Source organism: Anomalospiza imberbis, chromosome 2, assembly GCF_031753505.1.
Source record: "Anomalospiza imberbis isolate Cuckoo-Finch-1a 21T00152 chromosome 2, ASM3175350v1, whole genome shotgun sequence".
Classification (NCBI taxonomy): domain Eukaryota; kingdom Metazoa; phylum Chordata; class Aves; order Passeriformes; family Viduidae; genus Anomalospiza; species Anomalospiza imberbis.
In genome coordinates this window covers 75,931,554-75,952,590 of record NC_089682.1, presented here as the reverse complement: position 1 = coordinate 75,952,590, position 21,037 = coordinate 75,931,554, and the positions used below count along the sequence as shown (strand labels likewise).

Below are 21,037 nucleotides of genomic sequence, written 5' to 3'. Positions count from 1 at the left end.
AATGTTGCATATTCTCAGGCCCCTGGCTTGGTTTTGAGGCTACAATGACTCCCTCATTAGACTCAGAATTCATTTTGTCTTTCGGTCTACACTGATGAGAAGCCTACAGTATGCTGCATCCTGCTTTGCTGTCTTAGCAGATTATACCAGAGTCCAAGAGTCTCCACTTGTGTTTGCTTTTGACTCAGAAATTGTTGTTCTCCAAATCTCTGCACCTCCAAGCAAGGAATGGAATTTCAAGTTACATAGTTGGTGCCTGAAGAATTCCACTCTCCTAAACATAGCAATTATTTATGTGACTCCAGGGACCATGAGAACAGAACTCTCCTCATCTACAATCATTTCAACTCTTTCACCCAGCTGACAGTAAACTGAGGAAGAAGTGGTAAATATAAAAGTATGATGTTATCTTACCTATTTTGGATTAAGACAAATTTTGGGGAGATAGAAAGGAAAAGCAGCCTTCTGTGAGAGCAGATAAAAGCTAAGAGGCTTTGCCTTAGCCCAGTATTGACACATAGCACCTGCACAAGACTCTGTGGTGCAACAATAAACATTATTATTCCAAGATTTTCTAGTAGCCATCTCTTGAATTGCACTGGTGGATTTCTTTCAAGAATCAGCTATGATCCCAGCAAGTCTGAGGATGGGGTGCTCTTTCCTGAGCTGCTTCTGATAGGTGATGCCTCCTTGCCAGAAGTGCCATCAGGATGCCAAGTGTTACAAGACAGTAAGAAGAAAAAGCAGTGAGGCAGCCCCTTCTGAGACCCTGTTCCTCAAATTTCAGTTGAGAACACAGAAAGCAGCAAGGTCCAAATGTGCTTATCAAGGTGGTTGCCAGCAGGTAAAAACATTAGACCTCAGAAGACTTCTAAACAGACGGGAATGAAAAGGTCACCTCCAAATAAGCACAGAGGGAAGCATCCTGGATCCCACCATATTCCTTATGGACTGCAGCACAGCACAGCAGACCAGGTAGATGTATTCACATCTTCCAGAAACAGCAGCAGGCCTGACTTGATTCTAAAAATAGTTTGAGTCAATGTTGATTTGCCAGAGCCTACTCACAACAGCTGTGTGCTCTATGCTAGAGAGTAATTTCTGGAGATTTTTTTAAAATAGGAGGGCCATTCTGTCAGTGTATGAGTGAACAGTTTTAAGTTGATATTTTGCTTCAGGATACATAATACTGTCATTATTCCAGACACTAAAATTAGGCAACGAGGACAGAATCAGTAGCTTTTAAAATAAGAAGTACTTTTCTTTGTTCAGACTTGCTTTTATGGTTTGGGGTATTTTTGTTATGTTTTTATTAAGATCTGTAAAACTACAAAACCACATTGCAGAAAGAAACTCCCCACCTTATTTTTAAAGCAGTTAGTATCCACAGTTTTTCTGAGCTTCTAGGCCCCCATCTCCAATATATCAAAGGGAGAGAGTGAGGAGATGACAACTGATATTTTGTAAGGCTAAAAATATTGTGCCTTTTTACATAACACTGGGAATTTAAAAAGCACATTAACTGCTTGCAGATTATTTTTAAAAATGCAGTTTGAGCAACACCACTAGTATAGATTCAACTGACATTTAGGAGAAGGAGCTGCTGTATGCTTCACTGTTGGGAAATTAGACATTCAGAAGAGGATGAAGTAAATGTTTAAAAAAAGGCAAAATAAGACTCAGACTGCACCAAAGATATTTTCACCCTAATATACATCTCACATTTATGTCATTGGGGGTGTCTCTTTTTGGAATGCATATCAAGTAGCATTTCTGACCTTCCAAAGCAACCTCCTCAGACCTCCCCTCTTGTCACTACCTGATGATGAGGAACCTTCACAGTCTCAGTGTCACTGCCAGAGGTTCAACAAATTCCTTTTTTACACTCCTGGAAGTTCCTTTCTTTTTTCCTTCTCACTCACTGGCATCTGCTGAGCCCTTCCTGGCAGGGAGGGAGTGGGAAAGAGTCCCTTAGCTGAACTCGCTGATCTTCCCATTTCACTTGCTGCTGGAAAAGCCCCAGGCCATGGCAGAAGAAACTGGAATATCAGAGCATGGCCCAGCCTACCTCCAGTCTCACTCTGTGTGAACAGGCATTTAGCTGGCTCAGACACAAGGTAAGGACATCCAAGGATGCAGAATGGATTTATGAAAGATACTTGCCAGGAGGGTGTTGCTGAGTGGGTGAAGTTTGTGACAGATGAAGCAGCCTAGACTTGCTAATTCTTTGCTGCTGAGCTGCAGTTCCAGAGAGTGCTGGGTCTCCTGCTGGAGTGGCAGGTGATGCATGATCACATGCAGTAGGTCACTGTGCTACAAAGGTGTGGGGGAGATGCTACCAGAGCAAGCTGCACCACCACAGCTCCAGATGGTAAATTCCTGTCCTATGCCTTCCATAAAGCCTTGAAATGGGGACTGTACAAAAATGAGATCTTAATATATCTAGAACTCAGCATGACACTTCTGCATGACTCTGCATAAAAACCAAAAATGGATGAAGATGCTGAGAGAATATTACACTTCCTAAAAACCTGCAAACCGATATTGTTGTTCTGAAAAAACATGAAGCTTAAAATTCTTAAGAAAAACTCGTGGAAGGCAAGTATGAAGGTAAGGTGAGAAAAGAATGGTGAACACTTGAGTATTGAATATTTATTTCTGTACCAATACTTCAAACCCAGGTGTTATACAGAAAGCTGATTGCATTTTAATAAAATACTGCCAAATTAAGCAAGGTCACACAACAGGGATCTTGCAGCAAAACACGCACGTGAGTCCTGTCTGTTGTTATGTTACGGGTGGCCCACTCCTTGCCAGGGCTTTATGTGTTGGGAAGACATACCTCCCCACTGTAGAAATTCTAATTTGTTTCAGAAATTTTTTTTTAAATTTCACCTTGTGTTGAAGTAAGTGTGTTTTTAAGGTATCTTGCGAACATCAAAATATTTAATTCCTATGGGTAAGATTGTCCTTAATTTGGGACACTCTGCCAAATGTTCAGTTTCCAGTAGATGATGCCAGGATGTCCCAAGCATGTCTCTACTGTGGCAGCATAGGCCAATTTGAGAATTCACCATGAAGAGAAGAGGAGAAAATATTTTATGGTGAAAGAGGAGAAAAAAATGGCACTCGCCATTATGTCTCTTCAGCAACATGGGATGAAATACCCAGGAGGAGTTTTTGATAAATGCACTATTGAGGGTGTGAACTGATTAGTTCTATCTTAGCACTGAACCAATATGCTCCCGTAAAGTTTTTTATGGTCTCTGGGGGCAGGAGGAACAAGATCAAGTTTGCTGGGGTGTGAGTGTAGGTAAGTATGAGCTTATATCACAATATGTAACGCAAACATAACCTACCTCTCTCCACCTGTTGTCCCTTCAGTTGAGTCACACAGCCTCAAATATTTTCCCAGCTTGAAAGGATCCAGCCTTTCACTTATGTGAGATAAGTTGCACCACTTTCAGGATCTGAACTACATTGGCACTGCTTTTTTTCCTTCTTTAAAACCTCATAAAAAACCTTTCTGTTTTTCTTCTGCAGCAAAGGAGCTCTGAAGAAAGAACTGCATGAGTCATTTTGCTATCTCATTTCCTTTTTGGTCCACATGAAATTCCTATCAGTAGCTAATACAACTTGATGTAGAATTAACTCTTATGGCATCTACTACATTACCTCTATGAAGCAATTACTGAGATCTCTGCCAGAAGTAGCTTTTACTGGGGAATCCAAACTGCCAGTGGCAGGAGGCCAGCAATGAAGCATACTGGAGCAACAGCCCCTGCAGGACGATTCCTGCCTCTATAGATCTGATACAGACACTATTTTTGTAAACATCTCCTATTCGTGAACTTCATAGTCCTCTGCATATTTTCCACAGCTGAAGACACATCTTGCAAGAAGCATGTAGGAAGTTTCTCCATGTCTTCTGTGATAGTAGCTGGTCATAAGATATTACATAAGAATAAAGATTTTAAAAAGGATCAGATTAATTTTCCAGTCTTTTCATGGGACGATAGACACGGTTGCCAATGACACCTCTGAGGACAGAATAGGCAAAAGGAAGACATTTTGCATTATTTGGTGCTTGGTAATGTTTACTTGAAAGTGGGACATTAGTTGGCAAGATATATATTGTTTTTTGTTTTCATTTTAGCTGGTTTTAGTGGTAGCTAAGGAAGATGACAGGGGCACATTACCTACTGTGATATAATCTGCATCCATGATAATTAATTGATGAAAAGAATAAATTTACTCAGCAGGTAAGACAGTGACAATAGCTTTGTATTTTATAAGCAGTGTTTCTTTGGAAGATACTGTTCTGGTATTTATAATTTATAAGATCTTTATATTTATATAGAGATATAGGGAACATCTGGTAAAACAGGTTGGCTTATAGAAAAGATGAACACTGTTGAACAGCTGTCTCTTAAAACACAAACAAACAGTTAACAATTTGTAGCATAAGCTGGTCTTCAGGGATATGATGGAAGCCTCAGGGTAGGTTTAGAACAAGTTGCTATGATCTAGACTAGTTCTAAAACTACTTTGCTCTGTGCTGTTATCAGCCCCTCTATCAGGCTAGTGACTCCATCAGGCAGAAGGTGACCATTTTTAGATTTGCTGGAATTGTGTTTTCCTCCCCACCCATCCCTGCTCAGACTTACAGTGACCACTCCGTGTGCATCGCATAGGGGAAAGAGAGGCATGGATCATTGTCTGTTCCCAATTCACCTTTGCATACAACCTCAGAAATAGGTGGCCCTCACCGAGGAGCACGTGCTTATTGATTATGGTATCTCAATTTCTCTGTTGAATTCATTGCAAAACTGCAGGAATGGAGGAAGAAGAAAGTCAAGGGATCTTTATGTGGCACTTTCTCCAGCAGCATCCTTGACCTACTTTGGGCAGCAGTGAAGCACTGTTTTGCAAACAGAAGTTGCTAATGGCAGTGACCTACAGAATACAACAGGTCAAACATTCCTTCCCTTCTGTCAGCATGCCCCTCCCAACAGGGGCTGTGGAAAGGGAGATTTTCAGATCTGCAATAAACAGAGGGGCACATAATTTCAACCATCATAAAAATAAATTAGGAAGTTGCAAGGGGCTGTTTCCTACTACTCCTTTCTTCTGAGGTACCCAGCTTTGTAAAAAGATCTATCCACGTTTCTCTCTAGATATTTAAATATCACCCTCTCCCAAATCTGTACGAAAACTTGTATTTGTGAAGATCTTTCAGACCAGCATTTAAATCAGCACTTATCAAACAAATTTTGTACACAATTTCCTACATGAAATTGTGGCCTCATTGTCTAAGAACAAACCCACAATGCTCAGAGAAAATATCCACAGCCTGTCAGAAAGTGTATTTCAAAGAAAACAAAACCATTTATGTTCTGTCATTTACCTCCAGTTCCTTAAAGCAGCAGTGGGAATACTGTTGCTCATGAAAGTGCAAGGACAAAAACTGTGGGGGACAGTTAGATTTATGCTCTGTTTCATTCCTTGTTCAGAGATTCAGTCTTGTCACTTCCCTCCTACGAGATAATTCTTATGAAATAATATTCTTATTAAACCCTGTATTTCTTCGAAATTGAAAATACCTACTTTTCTTTTGGCACTATAAGATGAACATTTTTACTGATTTTAAAAGTTTGTTATTGGCTTGATAAAAACTAGAAACTGCTCACTGATGATGAATTCCCTATTGCATAGAACCCACTGTACAGAAGAACTGAGCAACTGGGTAGAAGCTGAGCCTTAACAAAATCTTTTCAACTTCTAATGAGAACAACATTGACTTTAAATATGGAGATTTATGTAAATATAAATAACACATAATATTATGTAAACATGATAAATAAAGGTGTGATTAAGAACCAAAAGATAGTGAAGAGTCTATCATTTCATTAAGCTGACTATATTAGAAATGAGAGATGAAGCATGGCTGTAGGTGCCAAGACAGGTATTACTTCCAGCAGCTAAGTGATATTGATTTCAAATTAAAAAAATGAAGGAACTGGTGGCATCAGGACATGCGAGACAGCCACAAGACAGACCAATAGCTCTGTGGAGTGAATGAATGGACACTTGGGTACAATCCTTCCTTCCAGTTCTTTTTTTCTGCTATGCACGTCTGGCAGCAGCATGGGGGCTTGCCCGATACTGTGTAAACTACCACCTCACTAAGACAGCAGCAGACAAACCCATGAAGAATTGGAAAGCAGCTTTTCAGGCAGGGTAAGTGCTAGGACTTGCTCACCTGCCTGTGGAATCACACCCTGGGGCAGAAGTCAGAGCAAGCTGAGGTAGATTACATTGTAGCTTAATGAAAGGAGAGCCAAATGTGCATTTGCTAGGATTTGGGAGATGACTTTGAGCTTGAGATAAAGTGATAGACAAGCTCAGGGGGAATAAAGAAAGACGAGTCAATGTGACTTGTCTGAAATCTTCACTGAAAAGGAAACCACAGCAGAGTTCACTCAGTGCTCAAAGAAGGTTCACAGTGGAACAGATTTAGATTTGGTGGGTGGGTGAGAGGGAGAAGGGGATTAAAATGAAACCAGACTCTCTGAACAGAGGAAAAGAAATTGCCCACAGCTCTGTCAGTAATACATCTTCTCAAGCCAGGGTGAGGTGCAAATGCTGTTTGGTGGGGTTTGGTGAAACTGCGGAGGACAGCTGTCCTGATTGATCAGTCCACAGGAGACTGTAGGTGACAACAGTTGGCTGGGCAGCCACCAACTTCAAAACATTTACGCATAACAGGACTATTGTCTTCATATACCACTCTTCCCATTGCAATCTGCTTTTGTTTCCCTTTTCCTTGCATTTTTACCCCTAGAGATCTGCTTTTTAGAGATGGTGAAACACCTCTAGTTAACATTCTGTCAGACCTATTGTTTCCCAGTACTTTTACAACTTAGGTTAGAAGAGTGTAGACATGTCGGGAAAAGTATCTTTAGTAAGTCATTCAGAAAAACCAGGTGAAAACGGATAGGTTTGGAAATATATGGGGGAGGTAGAAAGAGTGAAATAGGGAAAGAATTCTAACTGTGGAAAAACTTCATCCTCAGCAGAGATCTAATGTGTTGTACACAGTGATAAGCATTGTAGTAGCAGAGTAGACTGGCCTCCGGCACCAGAGGGGAGGGGACTGTGATCTCTTACACTTCAGCAGCGTGGTGTTCAACCTACATAGTAATACCTTCAATATCATAAAGAAGGAAAAAGATAAAAGAGCTGCATATATTCAGACCATGGTTTGGGGACTTTATTTTCTGCCTTTGTCTTTTCTACATAGATTTTATTTTGTAATTTGACTTTATCTGAGTGGACTTCCTGCTTATTGTTTAAGAGGGTCAGGCAAAATAGGCAAAATACATTCTGTCTGAAGTCCTTTTTTTCCTTATTTTTATCCTTCCTTAGGCTGACTGTAAGGTGTGAATGTAAAAATGAATGAACTTACCTATTCTTTGGTACAGCTGTTAACGAACACTGATCAGCTGTCTTGAGTGACTTCTCAGCAATGCTGACAAAAACTGAATTTTCCAAGCATGAGGGTGAGATCAAAATGGATCATATGGGATCAGCAAATTTCAATCTGCCATTACTAGAGATGGGTGGAAAGATGCTGGTGAGATCAGAGAGGCTTTTTGGGTGAAGGAGACACAAAGGGCCAGGGAGAAATTGTGAGCATTTCAGAGAGTGAAGGTGGAAGGACCAGACTGGAGAGAATCTGTGGTGCTGGGGAAGCGGGCCAAGAGGACACTGCCTGTTGATGGTGCCACCAGGTGAGAAAAATTTGGGCTGTGAAGGGAGCTGACCTAACCACACCTTCTCCATCTGCAGAGATCCCTCCTCACTGCCATGTCAGCGGGGAGAACGTGGGAAAGGCCTCAGCGATCATCCTCAAGGCTGGGCTTGCTTCCTTCACGGTTATGCGGGGCCAGGGGCAGAGGCCGGGCGGTGCCGCACGCCTGAGCCCCGCAGCCCGCTCCGGGGGCAGCTCGCCGGGCTGCGGCGGGACCGGCACCGGCACCGAGCCGGGCCGGCTCAGCCGCGCGGGAGCGCGCCGGGCGCGCCCCGGGGGAGGAGCGGCGCGGCCGCTGGAAGGCTGCCGGTAACTGAGTCGGGTCCGCAAGTGTAGTTACCGGGAAACCGCGCCCGCCCCGCCTCCATCCATCCATCCATCCATCCATCCATCCATCCATCCATCCATCCATCCATCCATCCATCCATCCATCCATCCATCCATCCATCCATCCATCCATCCATCCATCCATCCATCCATCCATCCATCCATCCCTCCCTCCATCCATCCCTCCCTCCCTCCCTCCATCCATCCATCCCCAGCGCCCCTCGCTGCTAATGCTTCTTCTTACGGGGACGCACCCGCTGCTCACCCGCTTCCACCCGTCCCCACTTGCTTTACTCTTACAGGGACGAGCCCGCTGCCCACCCGCCTCCCCCCTCCGCTCCCGGCCTGCGGCACCGCCCGCCGCTCACCTGTGCCCGCCCCGCTCCCCCGGCGGGCGGGAGGGGCCCCGCGCCGCCCCCCGCTCCGTGCGCATCCCGCGCCGCCCGCACCTGTCCCGTCCTGCCCGCCCGCCCGCCGGGTTCCCTCGCCTCCGCCCCGCTGCCGGCCTGCCCCGCGCTCCCCGCGGGCAGAGGGGCGGCCCGGCCCGCCCGGCGCTGCCGGGCCGCGGAGGGCGGCAGCCAATCGGCGCGGCGCTGCCGGGCCGAGCTGTTTACCCAATCTCAGCCCGCCCCCCGTCGGGGAGCCGGGAGCGGGGAGCCGGGAGCGGGGGGCGGGCGGGCGGGCAGCGGGGGCTCGGCGGTGGCACCGGCGGGGACGCGGCAGCGGACCGGGAGCCGCGGCGGGGGCAGATGCCAGCCTGGCCCGCGGGCTCCCCGCCCGCCCGCCCGCCTCGCCCCGGCGGGGGCACCCCGCGCTCCTACCTGACCATGACCCCGCGCCGGTCCCCGCTGGGCCACCCCGGCGTTTCCCGCTGAAGGGACCGGCTCCTTTCCGACCGCCGCCTCTCCCCGCCTTCTCCGCCTACTCGCTGCTGAGGCTGCCGCCTCTCCCCGGAGCCCCGCCGGAGTGATGGGCTGCATCGGATCCCGCACCGTGGGTAAGGCGTTGGCGGGGACGGCGGCAGAGGATGCCCGGGCAGCCGCGGCCCCCGCCCGGGTACCCGCACGGCAGCCCCCGGCACGGCGGGTGGCGGGTCGCCCCCCGCAGCCCCCTCCCGGCTGCCCGTGCAGCGCCATTAGCTGCGTGCGACCCTTCCCCACCTCGGTCTCCCGTGGCGTGGCGGGGCTGCGCGGAGCCGCTGGCCTAGGTGCTGGCAGCGGGGCGGTGGGACGTGCCCGCGGCCGGGGGTCGTCTGCCCGTGTCACCCGTGACGAAAGGTCGCCGAACATGTGGGTCAGTGCGGCGCCTCCGGAGAAGGGGGTGGGTGCGGGGCGTGCCGTGCCGTGCCTCCCGAAGCCGGATCAGGCGGCCGGCGGCTGCCTCCTTTGCTCGGTGAGGGTTTATTGTTATCCGAGGATGCATAACGTTGCATGATCTGCACGTCTTCTTGTCTCCCCCTTCCCCCTACGTAGACTTCAATGGAGAAGAGCAAACAAAACTGAATCCCTTCCCTCTCGCAGAGCTATTGCGAGGGGACACGGGGAGGGACCGCATCCTTCCACTGGGCTACGCCATGCACATTTTTAACCAAAAGATCCCAAGCCTTCAGGCTATGTAACCCAGCTCTCCCACACACATGCAGATACCAGAGGTCCCTTGATCTTTTAAGCAGAGGTATTTACCGGTAAACACAGCATTCTGGGCGCACTTTCTTCCCTTTTTTTCTGTGCAAACCACAGGTACAGCTCTATCAGTTACATGGGGATATATAATTCAATATGCCAAAAGAATCTCTGAGAGCAAAACAGAGTTCATTTGGCAGTACATCTTGCTCCCAAGCCGTCCGCTCTGTCTCTCCCAAGAGCATGCGGGCATCTGTGGGAAAAGGAGACCTCTGAGGACATCAGAATTGCACCACCACCCCAGATGGAGGTAAATCTGAGGGACCGTGTCAAAGCCTGGTGCTGTGACACTTCTTGTCTCAGTGGGAAAGCCCTTTGTGAGCACTTGCAGGGAACCATCTACTCCTGCAGCAGCAAACTTTAAACTACAGAATCCAGTTTCTAGTTTGGGAATTAATTCCTGTATCTAGCCTATGTCTGTTAGTGGTCTCAAATGTCCTTATGACCTAGAGAAATCTCTTACGTGTCTACGTGGCAAAGATCACTGCACTATTTCCCTTGAGATTCTTCAAGCTCACGTGGGTCACTGTCCCTATAGCGTATCAGCACATGTATTGCCTCCATCTCCTGCCTTGCCCCCATCCTCCACACACCCACGGTGCCGAGGACATTATTATTCTGTTAGCGGGGTAATTATTGATACGCCTTTTATCGATGTGTGTCTGAACTGGCAGCGTTAATCCTTGGTCTCTCTTCCCACAATGCTGTTGAAATAAAGAACAAACATGCATTTAAGTAACATCACTCTCAACTGCAAAATGTGGTTAAGCTGTCAGACAAACTACAGGTGTTTGTTCCTATGCATGGTAGCGTTTTTATGATCTGTGACTTGGAGTCTATGTTACAAAAGAACCCCTAGTATAACTGAGCTGTTGCAAATATCATTCTCATATGAGGTTATATTTATGTTTTATATATATATTTATAAATGTCAACCAGTTGTGTGGGCATAGATGAAAACAGAAAATAGCATCTATGCTATTTCGATGCGATAAGGGTAACTGAAAATTCACTTTGCAAATTGCAGTCCTTCAGTACAGACCTTAATGGTACAGATGTTTGACTTCTCATATGATAGCAATTTTTGGTTAGTGTGATACACATTCGTTCTTGATGGTGATAGCTCAATGGACTTTAGGGACCTATTTATACAGTTAACTGAGTTTTTCTTGCCCTGGTGTTATGAAGGCGTGTGCTAAAGGGGATTGCACAACTATGATTCTGGTGTCTGTGGGCGTCAGATATGAATGTAGTAATACTGTCTGATGCCTGCTTCGTGTGAAACTTCTACACTGCTTTGCTTTAGAAGGGGCTTATTCTCCTGTCAGTCCTAGAGGCTGGATTTAGTGAAGGTGGGATCCTTGAGTTTTAGTTGGACTACTCCACCTAAGGAGTTTTTTTCAGAACAATTCTTACTTGGCAGCCTAGATTTTTGGCTCCAGCCTTCCTGTAGTTATTGAGAGGATTCTTCAGACATGTTTTCTTCGAGCTGGAAATCAGTGCTTTGAAGTACTAGGTCTGAGCTCTGGGATGTAGTTGGAAACTAACATCCTAGCGTGAATAGAGCTTTGTGTTCTCTCTTCCGAGTGTATCTGGTTAGGTTTTTGCAGAATTAGTTCAGTATACAGCCTCTGTATTGCCTTCCCAAGACCAGGTAGGTCCTAGAGAAGGGAGTGCTATGCTTGTATTGGTTTTAACTTGAAATTTACATGGAACAGATTTTGAACTCAGAATTCAAGAGGTTTTAATTAATGATAGAAAGCTCATAATCAGTCACATTTAGTTTATTCACCAGACAAGGGCCAGTGCTGGATTGTGCCCTGAGCTTGCTCCGGGCCTTTTTCCATTCCAATTTTAAGCAAGCCACATGATTTCTTCATCTCCCGCAGGGATGTTTTACTATGATCTAGTTAGATGTCATAGTTTGCACATGTTTAGTGATGTGCAACTTTACATTTTCTTTCCTGAAAATGAGGTTTCTGGTTATTTCTCCCTGGGGAAAAGTAATTGAGAGGGTCATAACAGAGCAGCTCCATATGTGATAATTTGAAATAGAGTCATAGAGCCTCTTTAAATTTTACAGAAGACACCAGAATGGCAATGATCACATTATGATTTCCTAAGGTATGGAAAAAGCTGAAAAGTGATCTTAAAAGGCTAACCTGATATCCAGTCATCTTCTCCACTGTCACATCTCAATGTCATACATGTGCTTTGTGTAACATGGCTTGGTAGCAGTTACAGAGTGAGAACTGGAGGTCGCTTCTTCCTCTGGTAATGGCTGCAGGTCATGTCTGTGTATTGGTGATATCCCATCATAGTCCCTAGAGAGCTGCCTAGCAACTCTCATCATAGCTGGGTCTCAGTTTCAGGGAATGTACAGGAGAATTTTCACTGAGGTTGCTGGACAGTTAAGGCTGTAAAAGCCATCTAGGAACTTGTAGATATTTGAGTGCCAACCAGCTAAATGCCAAAGATTAGCTTGGTCGTTGTCCGTAACTGAGTTAGCCAAGTTTAGGGTTTCAGGTCTGCCTAGGTGTCTGAATGCATTGCAAGTGTACCTTTGACTACAGCTTAGACATCTTCTAACACTGGCTGTTCTGATTAGTTTGGCTAGATTTCTCTTAATTCCTTGAATGGATTTAAATTAATAGAAAGCTCAAGCCTGTTAAGCTCAAGATTGCTGTCTCTTTTTTTCCAGTGATTTCTCTAATTTCTCTCACATCTTTGCACAGAAGCCTGCAGCAAATGTGTTTTGTAAATATGATGTAAAATGGTGGGAAAATATTCCAAGACATTACAAACTAATAGTACTTCTGGAATGTGGGAGAAGAGAAACTAGAGTTGCTCACATGGAGTGTCAGGAAAACCTTTTTGACTCTGAGAAGTGTCAAGCACTGTAATGGGTTTCCCAGAGAGGTTGTACAGTCCCCATTCTTTGAGGTTTTCAGGACCAGGCTGGATAAAGCCCTGAGTAATCTGGTGTAACCTCATAGCTGACTCTGCTTTGAACTGGAGTTTTCACCTCAGGAAGCATCTTCCAACCCAGTTATCCTGTGATCCTATGCTTAGGGTCTAAACTCTGCTTATCTGAGTCAGGTTGAACTCACTGCTTTAGTCTTGCTCTGCCAGAGGACCCCGGGTCTTCCACATGTCATTAGTGTACTCCTACACATTGCCCCTATCACCACTTTCCTTTAGCTGCCGAGAGTGCCATGTGCCACAGAATTCCTCACCAGGATAACCCCATCTGTCAGCTGCAGTCCTCTCTGTATGTTTTTGGTCCAGCAGTTTTGCAAGAAACAGTCCAAGTGACAGCTAGGCTCGTGCACCGAGCATCAGTCCCTGACCGTGCAGGTTGGAAAAGGCAGTGCTCTTCATTGTTAATTAATTGTTCAGTCTCTGGGTCAGATGTGATCTGCCAAAGCCAGGTGCCTGGCTTGCTGGGCTCCTCTTCACAAGGAATGGTCAGTGTGCTGTCAGAGGCAGGAGTACATACTTCATATTTTGCTTTCCCACTGGATGATCTATACTAAGTGTAAATGAGTGGCTCATAGCATCCACAGCAGGAGAGATGGAGCCAAAGACCACCCACTCCTAATCCAGCCACTTTAGATTCAGCAGAGTGGGAGCAGGGTAGGAGGCTGGCAGGAGAGGGGTAAAGCAGCTGGAGCAAGCAGTGAACATCCCCTACATTTTTTTCCTTACTTATCCCCCCCACAGATCTGTAGGTGTGTGAAGTGAGATCTGGAATGGCAAGTGTGGTCTACACACTTGGAGCGTGAAAAAGTGAGACATCCACTCTGCGTGCATACCTCACACATGCCAAGTATGTATCAAGGTGTCCAGTTCCTGCCTCCTTCACCTTCAGCATCTGAGTGAGTCTGTGAAAAGGAATAAAGGGAGGGAGAAGCCTCAGGAAGGAGATAGATGGTAAAGCAGAAGAAAACGGAGTCATAAAAGCAAGGATATTTTCATTTAGTTGCATGCACACAGGTGGAAGGGGAAGGAGCACAGAGCTCTGTGTAGAAACTGTAGATGATATGAGTAAAAGAGTGGGAATACATGAAAAGGGGCATCTGGGTAACTTGTTCCTCCTTTACTTGGGATAGAGACAAACAGAACAAGGGACAAAGGGACACTTCCAGATCAGATTGCTTTGTGGTTGGTCTCACTTCACTACTTGTATTTCTTCCCAGTCTGGCTTTTCCTCTTTTGAGCAGTTCTCAATCTGATCACTTTTAGAAACTCAAGTAGAGGGCTCGGGGTTGAGAACTTGTTTCTGCCAGTAAGATTCTGAACAGAGACCTAGCAGCCAGTTGTCCTGAAGGGTGTACAAACAGGTGATTTCTGAGACCTCCCTCTCTCATCAGGGTTTCTGAAATACAGGTGGGTGGTTTCAAAGTTGTGGTGGGGAGAGGCTGGCAAAGAGCATGATTGCATAAGCCTGGCTTTATAGGGAAACAGTCCTAAAAAAAACCGTGTGCTAGGTAAGTGTGTGTCAGAAACAGTCATTAGTAACAGAAAACAGTCTTTGGCATGTTGCTGATTGATGTAAGACTTTTGTGTGTGTACAATGCAACAGATGTGATTTGAGGAACAGAACTGAGGAAGAGCATACTTATTTTGTGAACTCCTATGGAGTAATATTGCAAGAATTATGAGAGAAATTACGAAGGAGCTGATGGAAAAATGGAAGTAATGAATTCATTGGCATGATAAAGCTGGGAGTCTTAATTCTATAGACTGATGTGTATTGAAGCATAAGAAGTGAACTAACCAATAAATGGTTTAGGCCTGCTTTCTTGGGGGAAGTAGAAAAATAGTTTTCAGCTCATTTAATAAGGTTGTGCTCTCCAACAGCAGACAGCCATGATTTTAGACTGATGCTTAAAACAACCAATTCAAGATAATTCACACTCATGAGTTTTAAGTGCCTGGATAAAAAGTCAAAACTTTGTTTTATAAGGTTTTGAAATAGTGAAGAAGGTCTCAAGTGAAAAGCTGGGGTGTTAGCGCAATTCTAAAGGTTTTGTGAGATGACCTATGTATTTAATTTTATGAATTCATTAAAATTTCCAATAAAATATTAGAAGGCCAATATGTCGGTGAGAATGGGCTTATACAAAACAGAGCCTGTCAAGCTAACTTAATTTCATGACTTTATGAGACTCCCTGCAGCCAAGTACTTCTCTGATACAAGTACTTTACCTACAATCGTGGTAATGGAGGTAAAATATGAGATTGGTAAAAGATACAACCTCTAATAAGCTAGCAATCAGCTTTGAACCACATGATTATTAGTTAATGTATGAGTACAGTACATTCTAAGTGCATCTAAATTCAATAGATAGCAAAATAGTAACACAGAAAGAATCATGGTTGAAAAACCTGTGGCTCTAATTTTGCCAAGTACCGTGTGATTTTAGCATAATGCTTAAAACCCCAAGGGAGATCTAAAATACTGATAAACTTGATAGTATCTGGAATGACTAAAAGTACTGCTAAAAATGAAAGTAAGAAATGGAAGGGATAAATCACTGATAGGGAACAGTTTGATTCATTTTAAGTACTGACAGACAGTGTGTGTTTCAATCTAACCAAATAGGAGTTAATCTAAATATCTAATGGCAGAGTGTGAATAGTATCTATGGGACCAGAACTCTGTGTTGGAAAGCAGTCACACTAAATAAGCTTATAGATATTGGAACTGGTAATCAGTAGATCAGCAGCTACTACTGAGATGCTGCAGCCAAGGAAGCTGATGTGGTTCTTTGATCTTGAATATTGAATAGGAGGAGAGAAAAGCATATTTTCTCTGCATTTGGCATTTGTGAAAAAAAAGTTCATCTAGTTTGTCTAATTCTATTATTATCACTTTGAGAAATACTGCAAAACTGAAGTGTGACAAGAAAATAAACATACAGCTGTGAATAAAAACTTACAGAAGTGACTTGTTGACAGTCCTTAAGTGTTTGACTGAAGAAAAAAACCACCTCAAAGTCATCTGACTCTTCAAACTAGTAGAAAACTGTTAAGATGTGATAGAAGAATGGCAGATACATTCAGATTGCAAATGAGGCAAAAACCAAACAGTAAAAATACTGAACTATTGGTGTAATTTACTGAGAGTTGTACTGAGCCCTCTGTCACATGAACACAATGAAATCAAGATTTTAAAAAATGCTCTCGTTCAAGCACAGCAACAGAAAGTATAATTAACAAAGGGAATACATTTAGCCTCTCTTATTTTAAGGAGGTCAGATTAGATGATCAGGATATTTCTCTGTGAGTTTAAGCTACACATTCCCAAGTCTAGGAGTATACCAGACTTTTAAATGAAACAGTTTTATATCCTGAAACAAATGGGGTTGTATTTGCAGATGCTGATCAGACATAGCTCATGGGGAAAGTTTGAGTTCAAAATTTCTAAAGTGTGCTGGAGAAAACAGTTTGGTGACCCAAATGGTGAGCATATGGATTGACATTCCACATGGGAAGAAGAATTTTAGGGTTTATATTACTGACCATTTATGTTCACAGGCCAGGATGGTGACAGAAAGCTGTGACAGCCAGAGGAGGATCAAAGAGGCTGTGAAGGCAGGAAGCTCAGCAGGCTGCAGATTAAATGTTTACTTCAGGAGCTATTCAAAGAGCCTGTAAAAGGCAAATAACTTGCCTTTTGCAATGATTAGGAGGACTTAGTGCATGGTGTTACTACTAAAGAGGCTTCAGGTGACTCAGAGAGATTAAGACCATAGCAGAACATCACCACCCTCCATCCCCAGCCTCAAAAACCCAACAATTTTGTATCTATTCATTGTGGAAGAAGTTGTGGAATTTTATCCCGTGGAACCTTTCCTTGTTTGAGATGCATCACATCAGCTTCAGATCAAAGCCTCAGTGAGGTTGTAGAGCAGGTAGACAAAAAAGTGGTCAGATGATATTCATGCGAGACTTCTGGAGAAGTTTGAGGCTGAAGGAGCTGAACTGCAGATTGTTATCTGTAATGCTTTCCAGTTGCTTTGGTACAGGAAGATTGGAAGGTAGATGATGTGATGCCAGTTTTTAAAATGATTTTGAGACCTGGAGAACTACAAGCTAGTAAACAAGATATGCCTAGGAGGCAAGCTAATAAACATTACTCTGAAGAACAGAATTAGTGCATGCATGGAGAGATAAGATGTACTGAGAAAGAGTTAACCCTACTGTTAGTGGATATCACAATTTATAAGTCTTAGAAGGGGTCAACAAGCAGTATTGACAAAGGAGGTCCAGTGGCAATAGTCCACTTGGATTTGCAAAGCACATTTGTAAAGGTCACTCACACCAGGCTGTTAAAAGACATAAATCTGCTGTTGAATCAGAGAAGTTCCTTAAGTAGCTGGGTAAAGATGGAAAACAAGGATTAGCAGGAAATGTCCATTTTTCACAGGGATATTTTTTCAGATTTGTGCATATCCCTAAATGATATGATTACTTTTTCAGATATGTGCATATCTGTAAATGACATGAAAAAGAGGAAGGGCTACATAATGAGGTAACAAACTATGATAATAAAGTAATCATTTGGGGGAGCAGAGAGAAAACTGCGTGGAGTGATTTGAGAAAGGATTTCACAATATCAAATTACTAGGTCATTTGATTTCACAATATCGAATGACATAAATTATGGGTGAAATTTGATGTGGATAAATGTAAAACGATGCACACAGGCAAAGCAATTCTAGACTTACATTTGCAATGATGGAGGTTCTGAGTTTACTATTACCATGCAGGAACGAGATCTTGTGGCTATAATGTGTGGTTTAATGCTTAGTGCCACTAAAAATGCCAATCAAATCTTAGCAATTAGGAAAAGATTAAGAGAATAAAACGAGAAATAGCATTGTACTATGCATCTATCCATATGGTTCCCTTATTTTGATACTTTATAATGTGTTGACCCTAATGGTCTATTCCCATTTCAGAAAGGCCATAATCAAACTGGAAAAGATTCAGAAAAGGGTAGGAAAGACAATCAAAGGTATTGTGTGGTTAATATGAAAGGTGCCATTTAAATAGAGGTTTCTCAAGTATGGAAATGAGATGGTTAAGGATATGACAGATATCTAAAAAATCATGAACTTTCTCTGGGATAGGAACAGCATGGAGAAAATGATGAGGGAAGACTATTTCATTATCAATTTTAAAACAGTCTAAAACAAAACTAGCAAGTAGCAAGTTTAAAGTAAATAAAAGTCAGCACTTCCTCATGTAACAGAATTCCATTGTAGAAGTACTTCACATAGAATGTTAAGGGTACTAAAAGACTTTTTTTTATTTTAGAGGTGAACAGATTAATACTTTAAAGATTACTAAATACAGAGACTATGTCTGTCTTGGGAACTACTTGAGGTGTAAATTGTGACAGGTTAGGACAGATATTCTGGGAAAATATCGCTGCTGTTTCCCCTGTTTGAATTGTTCCCTGTCTTTCTTACACATCCACTCCCACTTTAAGGAGAAGCTGATACCTATCCCAAACAAATACTAAATACTTCCTTTCCCATCACTTCCCAAAAGAAGAAGAGAATGAAGAAAAGAAACTGGTGAGGAAAAAAACCCAATCACTGGGGAATGGGGGGTGAGAAGAAGAAAACAATAAGAAAAGAGAACAGACAGGCTAAAACCTGGAAAACAGGGAACCAAAGGGGAGCAGTGAGCAGAGCACCCTTGTATTTCCATGATTTCCAGGAACTGGTAGAAGCTGCCTAGTGATGCCCTGCCCAGAGCACAGGAATAGAAATAGCACTGTTACTTTCTGTGATCTTGGAATTTCCTCCTCCTGGAGCTGGACATACCCAGCTTGGTGAGAAACAGGATAGTTGATAAAGAGGACCCAGAATTTAGTAGGTCTCGGGATAAAAACTGTACAATAAAGATGTGAGAAGTGCAGCCAGAATTCAAAATAATAAGTTCTGGAGGAGACAGAAGATTGGCATGTGTGGTGTGCCAATCTCCCTCTGACTGCCGAAAAGGTCTGACTTGGGGAGTCCTCTGAAGAAACTTGTGCCTTCTGCTTGATGAAGGATTTTTCCAGGTGATATTCCCAATGGGCCATTGAATTAGCTTGAAGTAGAAACTGGCCACCAGGATTCTTCATTCTCTTCTGACAATGAGTGGTCCTACAACCATGTAACATGGGTCTAAGGGGTTGTTAACTCTGTGTTTGGGTTTGAGGGGGAGGTTGAACAAATGATGTGTTTACCTGGCAGGGAGTGATGACTGTTCCTTTGCTGTGGGGTAGCCCTTGGAGATCAGAGGGGCCTCTTGAACAGTAAGTACCCCCTGTGTAGGTGTGGATGCCCTCAGGGACAGTGGGGAAAATCTTGTGTTGGGGTTAGGGGTCGGTGTGGTGGTGTTTGTGATGGTGAGATGTGGCCTCACCTGAGCAGGTACAGGGCTGGGCATTCAGTGCCTGCAGCCCTGCCTGGTGAACTCAGCCCCTGCAGTCTCAGTGCCAGCAGCTCTTGGTTGTTTTCCCCAGTTGCTTTGGGAGCTGTGAAGCTCTGTCTGGTGAGGACACCTGAAGCACTGCTGGTGGCTTTCTAGAATTGGGAACAGTTTCTCTTGCCATATATCTGCTGGAAATACAATACAGCAGAGAGGAATCAGACCAGGAGTTTCCTGGAGTGTGTGTAAGAATTTCCTGACACAGGTGGTGAGGGTGCCAACTAGGGAAGGCACCTGCTGGACCTGTTTGTGAACAGAGAAGGACTTGTGGGTGCTGTGGTGGTTGGAGGCTGTCTTGGGCATAGCCACCACAAAATTAGAGAGTTTTTGATTCTCAGAGCAGTAAGGAGGGCAGTCAGCAGAATTGTCACCTTGGACTTCAGGAGGTCAGACTTTGACTTATTTAGGAGAGTGTTTGACAGAGTCCCTTAAGACGCAGTCCTGAAGGGCAGAGGAGTCCAGGAAGGCTGGACATTCTTTAAGAGGATATCATAAAGTTGCAGAAGCAGGCCATCCCTATGTGTTGAAAGATGAGCTGGTGGGAAAAAAGACCAGCCTGGCTGAACAGAGAGCTTAGTCTGAAACTCAGGAAATAAAGAGAGTGTTTCACCTTTGGAAGAAAGGGCAGGTCATTCAGGAAGACTACAAGGATGTTGTGAGTTTGTGCAGAGAGAAAATTAGAAAGGCCAAAGACCAACCTGAATTTAGTCTGACCACTGCCATAAAAGGCAATAAAAATGTTTATATAAATGCATAAGCAGCCAAGGGAAGGCTAAGGAGAATCTTCATCCCTTATTGGATGTGGAGGAAAATATAGTTTAAAAAAAATGGGAAAGGCCCAGGTATACACTTGGAATTTTGGGGAGAGTAGTGACAGGGAGTCAGCAGCCTCAGTGCTTCCTGTCTGGCTCTGACCACTGCTGCTGTCCCAAAACCAGATGCTTTGTGAGGACTGTGACCAAGTGTGTGATGGCTGAGGTGGAGAAGGGTGTAGCCACCTGTTTGTAAACTCTGGGGCTGCCAGGGTGATACCCCACAGCTGAGGCAGGGCAGGTAAGGAGGGTGGAGCCTGAAACTCACAGGCTGCCACTGCCCCCATGTGCTGGTGTTTGGAGCAGGCTTTTGTTTTGTCCATTCCAGGGAGAGGGACCAGGAGCATCCCTGAGGTGAGAAAGGTGCATTGTGATCTCCTGGTTGACCCTTGAGGAGCACTAGGGGTGGTTCTTCTTCCCCACTGCCAAGGATGAAACTACAGCACGAAGATGGCACATCTAATAGTATTCCTATGCTCCAGGACAGTGCCCACGTGACGTGCTGGCTACAGGGGGATTAAAATTTAAACATGTACAGAAAGCAACGTATGCAATTGCCTGCTGCCTATTACTTCTGTAAGGCTGGCTACAGGCCAGCCAGAAGGGGCTGCTACCTTGGTTCATATCGACGTTTTCATACTTACTGTGCTGAGTGAGGCCCCTGGGGACACATTCTCTGCACTTCAGAGAAGCAGTGAAGAATGAGGATAAACCCATTGCTGCTGTTCGTGCTGGCTGATACGTGTTCTGCAAATGAGACGGTGCTCTGAGGTTTGGGTTTTTTTGAGTTTGTGTTGATTGGATGTGTTTCATTGTGCAGTACCTCCTTAGCCCACATGACAAAATGGCTTCTCAGAGCAGAGCTGCTTCTGTCTAGCATTAGGATCTCTGCTCATCTTTTACTTAAA

The 21,037-nt window shown here is 44.3% G+C and overlaps 2 protein-coding genes across 8 annotated transcripts in view; one reads left to right on the top strand and one right to left on the bottom strand.

The window, feature by feature from the left end:
* The window catches only part of ZYX (zyxin), a 28,352-nt gene extending 19,368 nt beyond the window's left edge, over positions 1-8,984 (bottom strand). The window contains exon 1 of one of the 2 annotated variants that reach the window (XM_068182867.1): positions 8,962-8,984. The gene's annotated coding sequence lies outside the window, so the exon portion shown is untranslated. Of the gene's footprint in view, positions 1-8,508; positions 8,531-8,961 lie in introns of those variants that run through there. The other variant, XM_068182866.1, reaches the window with a different exon arrangement.
* Positions 8,985-8,992: 8 nt separating this feature from the next.
* The window catches only part of FAM131B (family with sequence similarity 131 member B), a 32,546-nt gene continuing 20,501 nt past the window's right edge, over positions 8,993-21,037 (top strand). For 5 of the 6 annotated variants that reach the window (XR_010996671.1, XM_068182900.1, XM_068182899.1 and 2 more), the window contains exon 1: positions 8,993-9,137. Coding sequence is in view for 4 of the 6 variants with exons in the window: in XM_068182900.1 (XP_068039001.1) it covers positions 9,110-9,137 (28 nt within the window). In the remaining 2 variants the exon portion in view is untranslated. Of the gene's footprint in view, positions 9,138-9,387; positions 9,533-21,037 lie in introns of those variants that run through there. The other variant, XM_068182901.1, reaches the window with a different exon arrangement.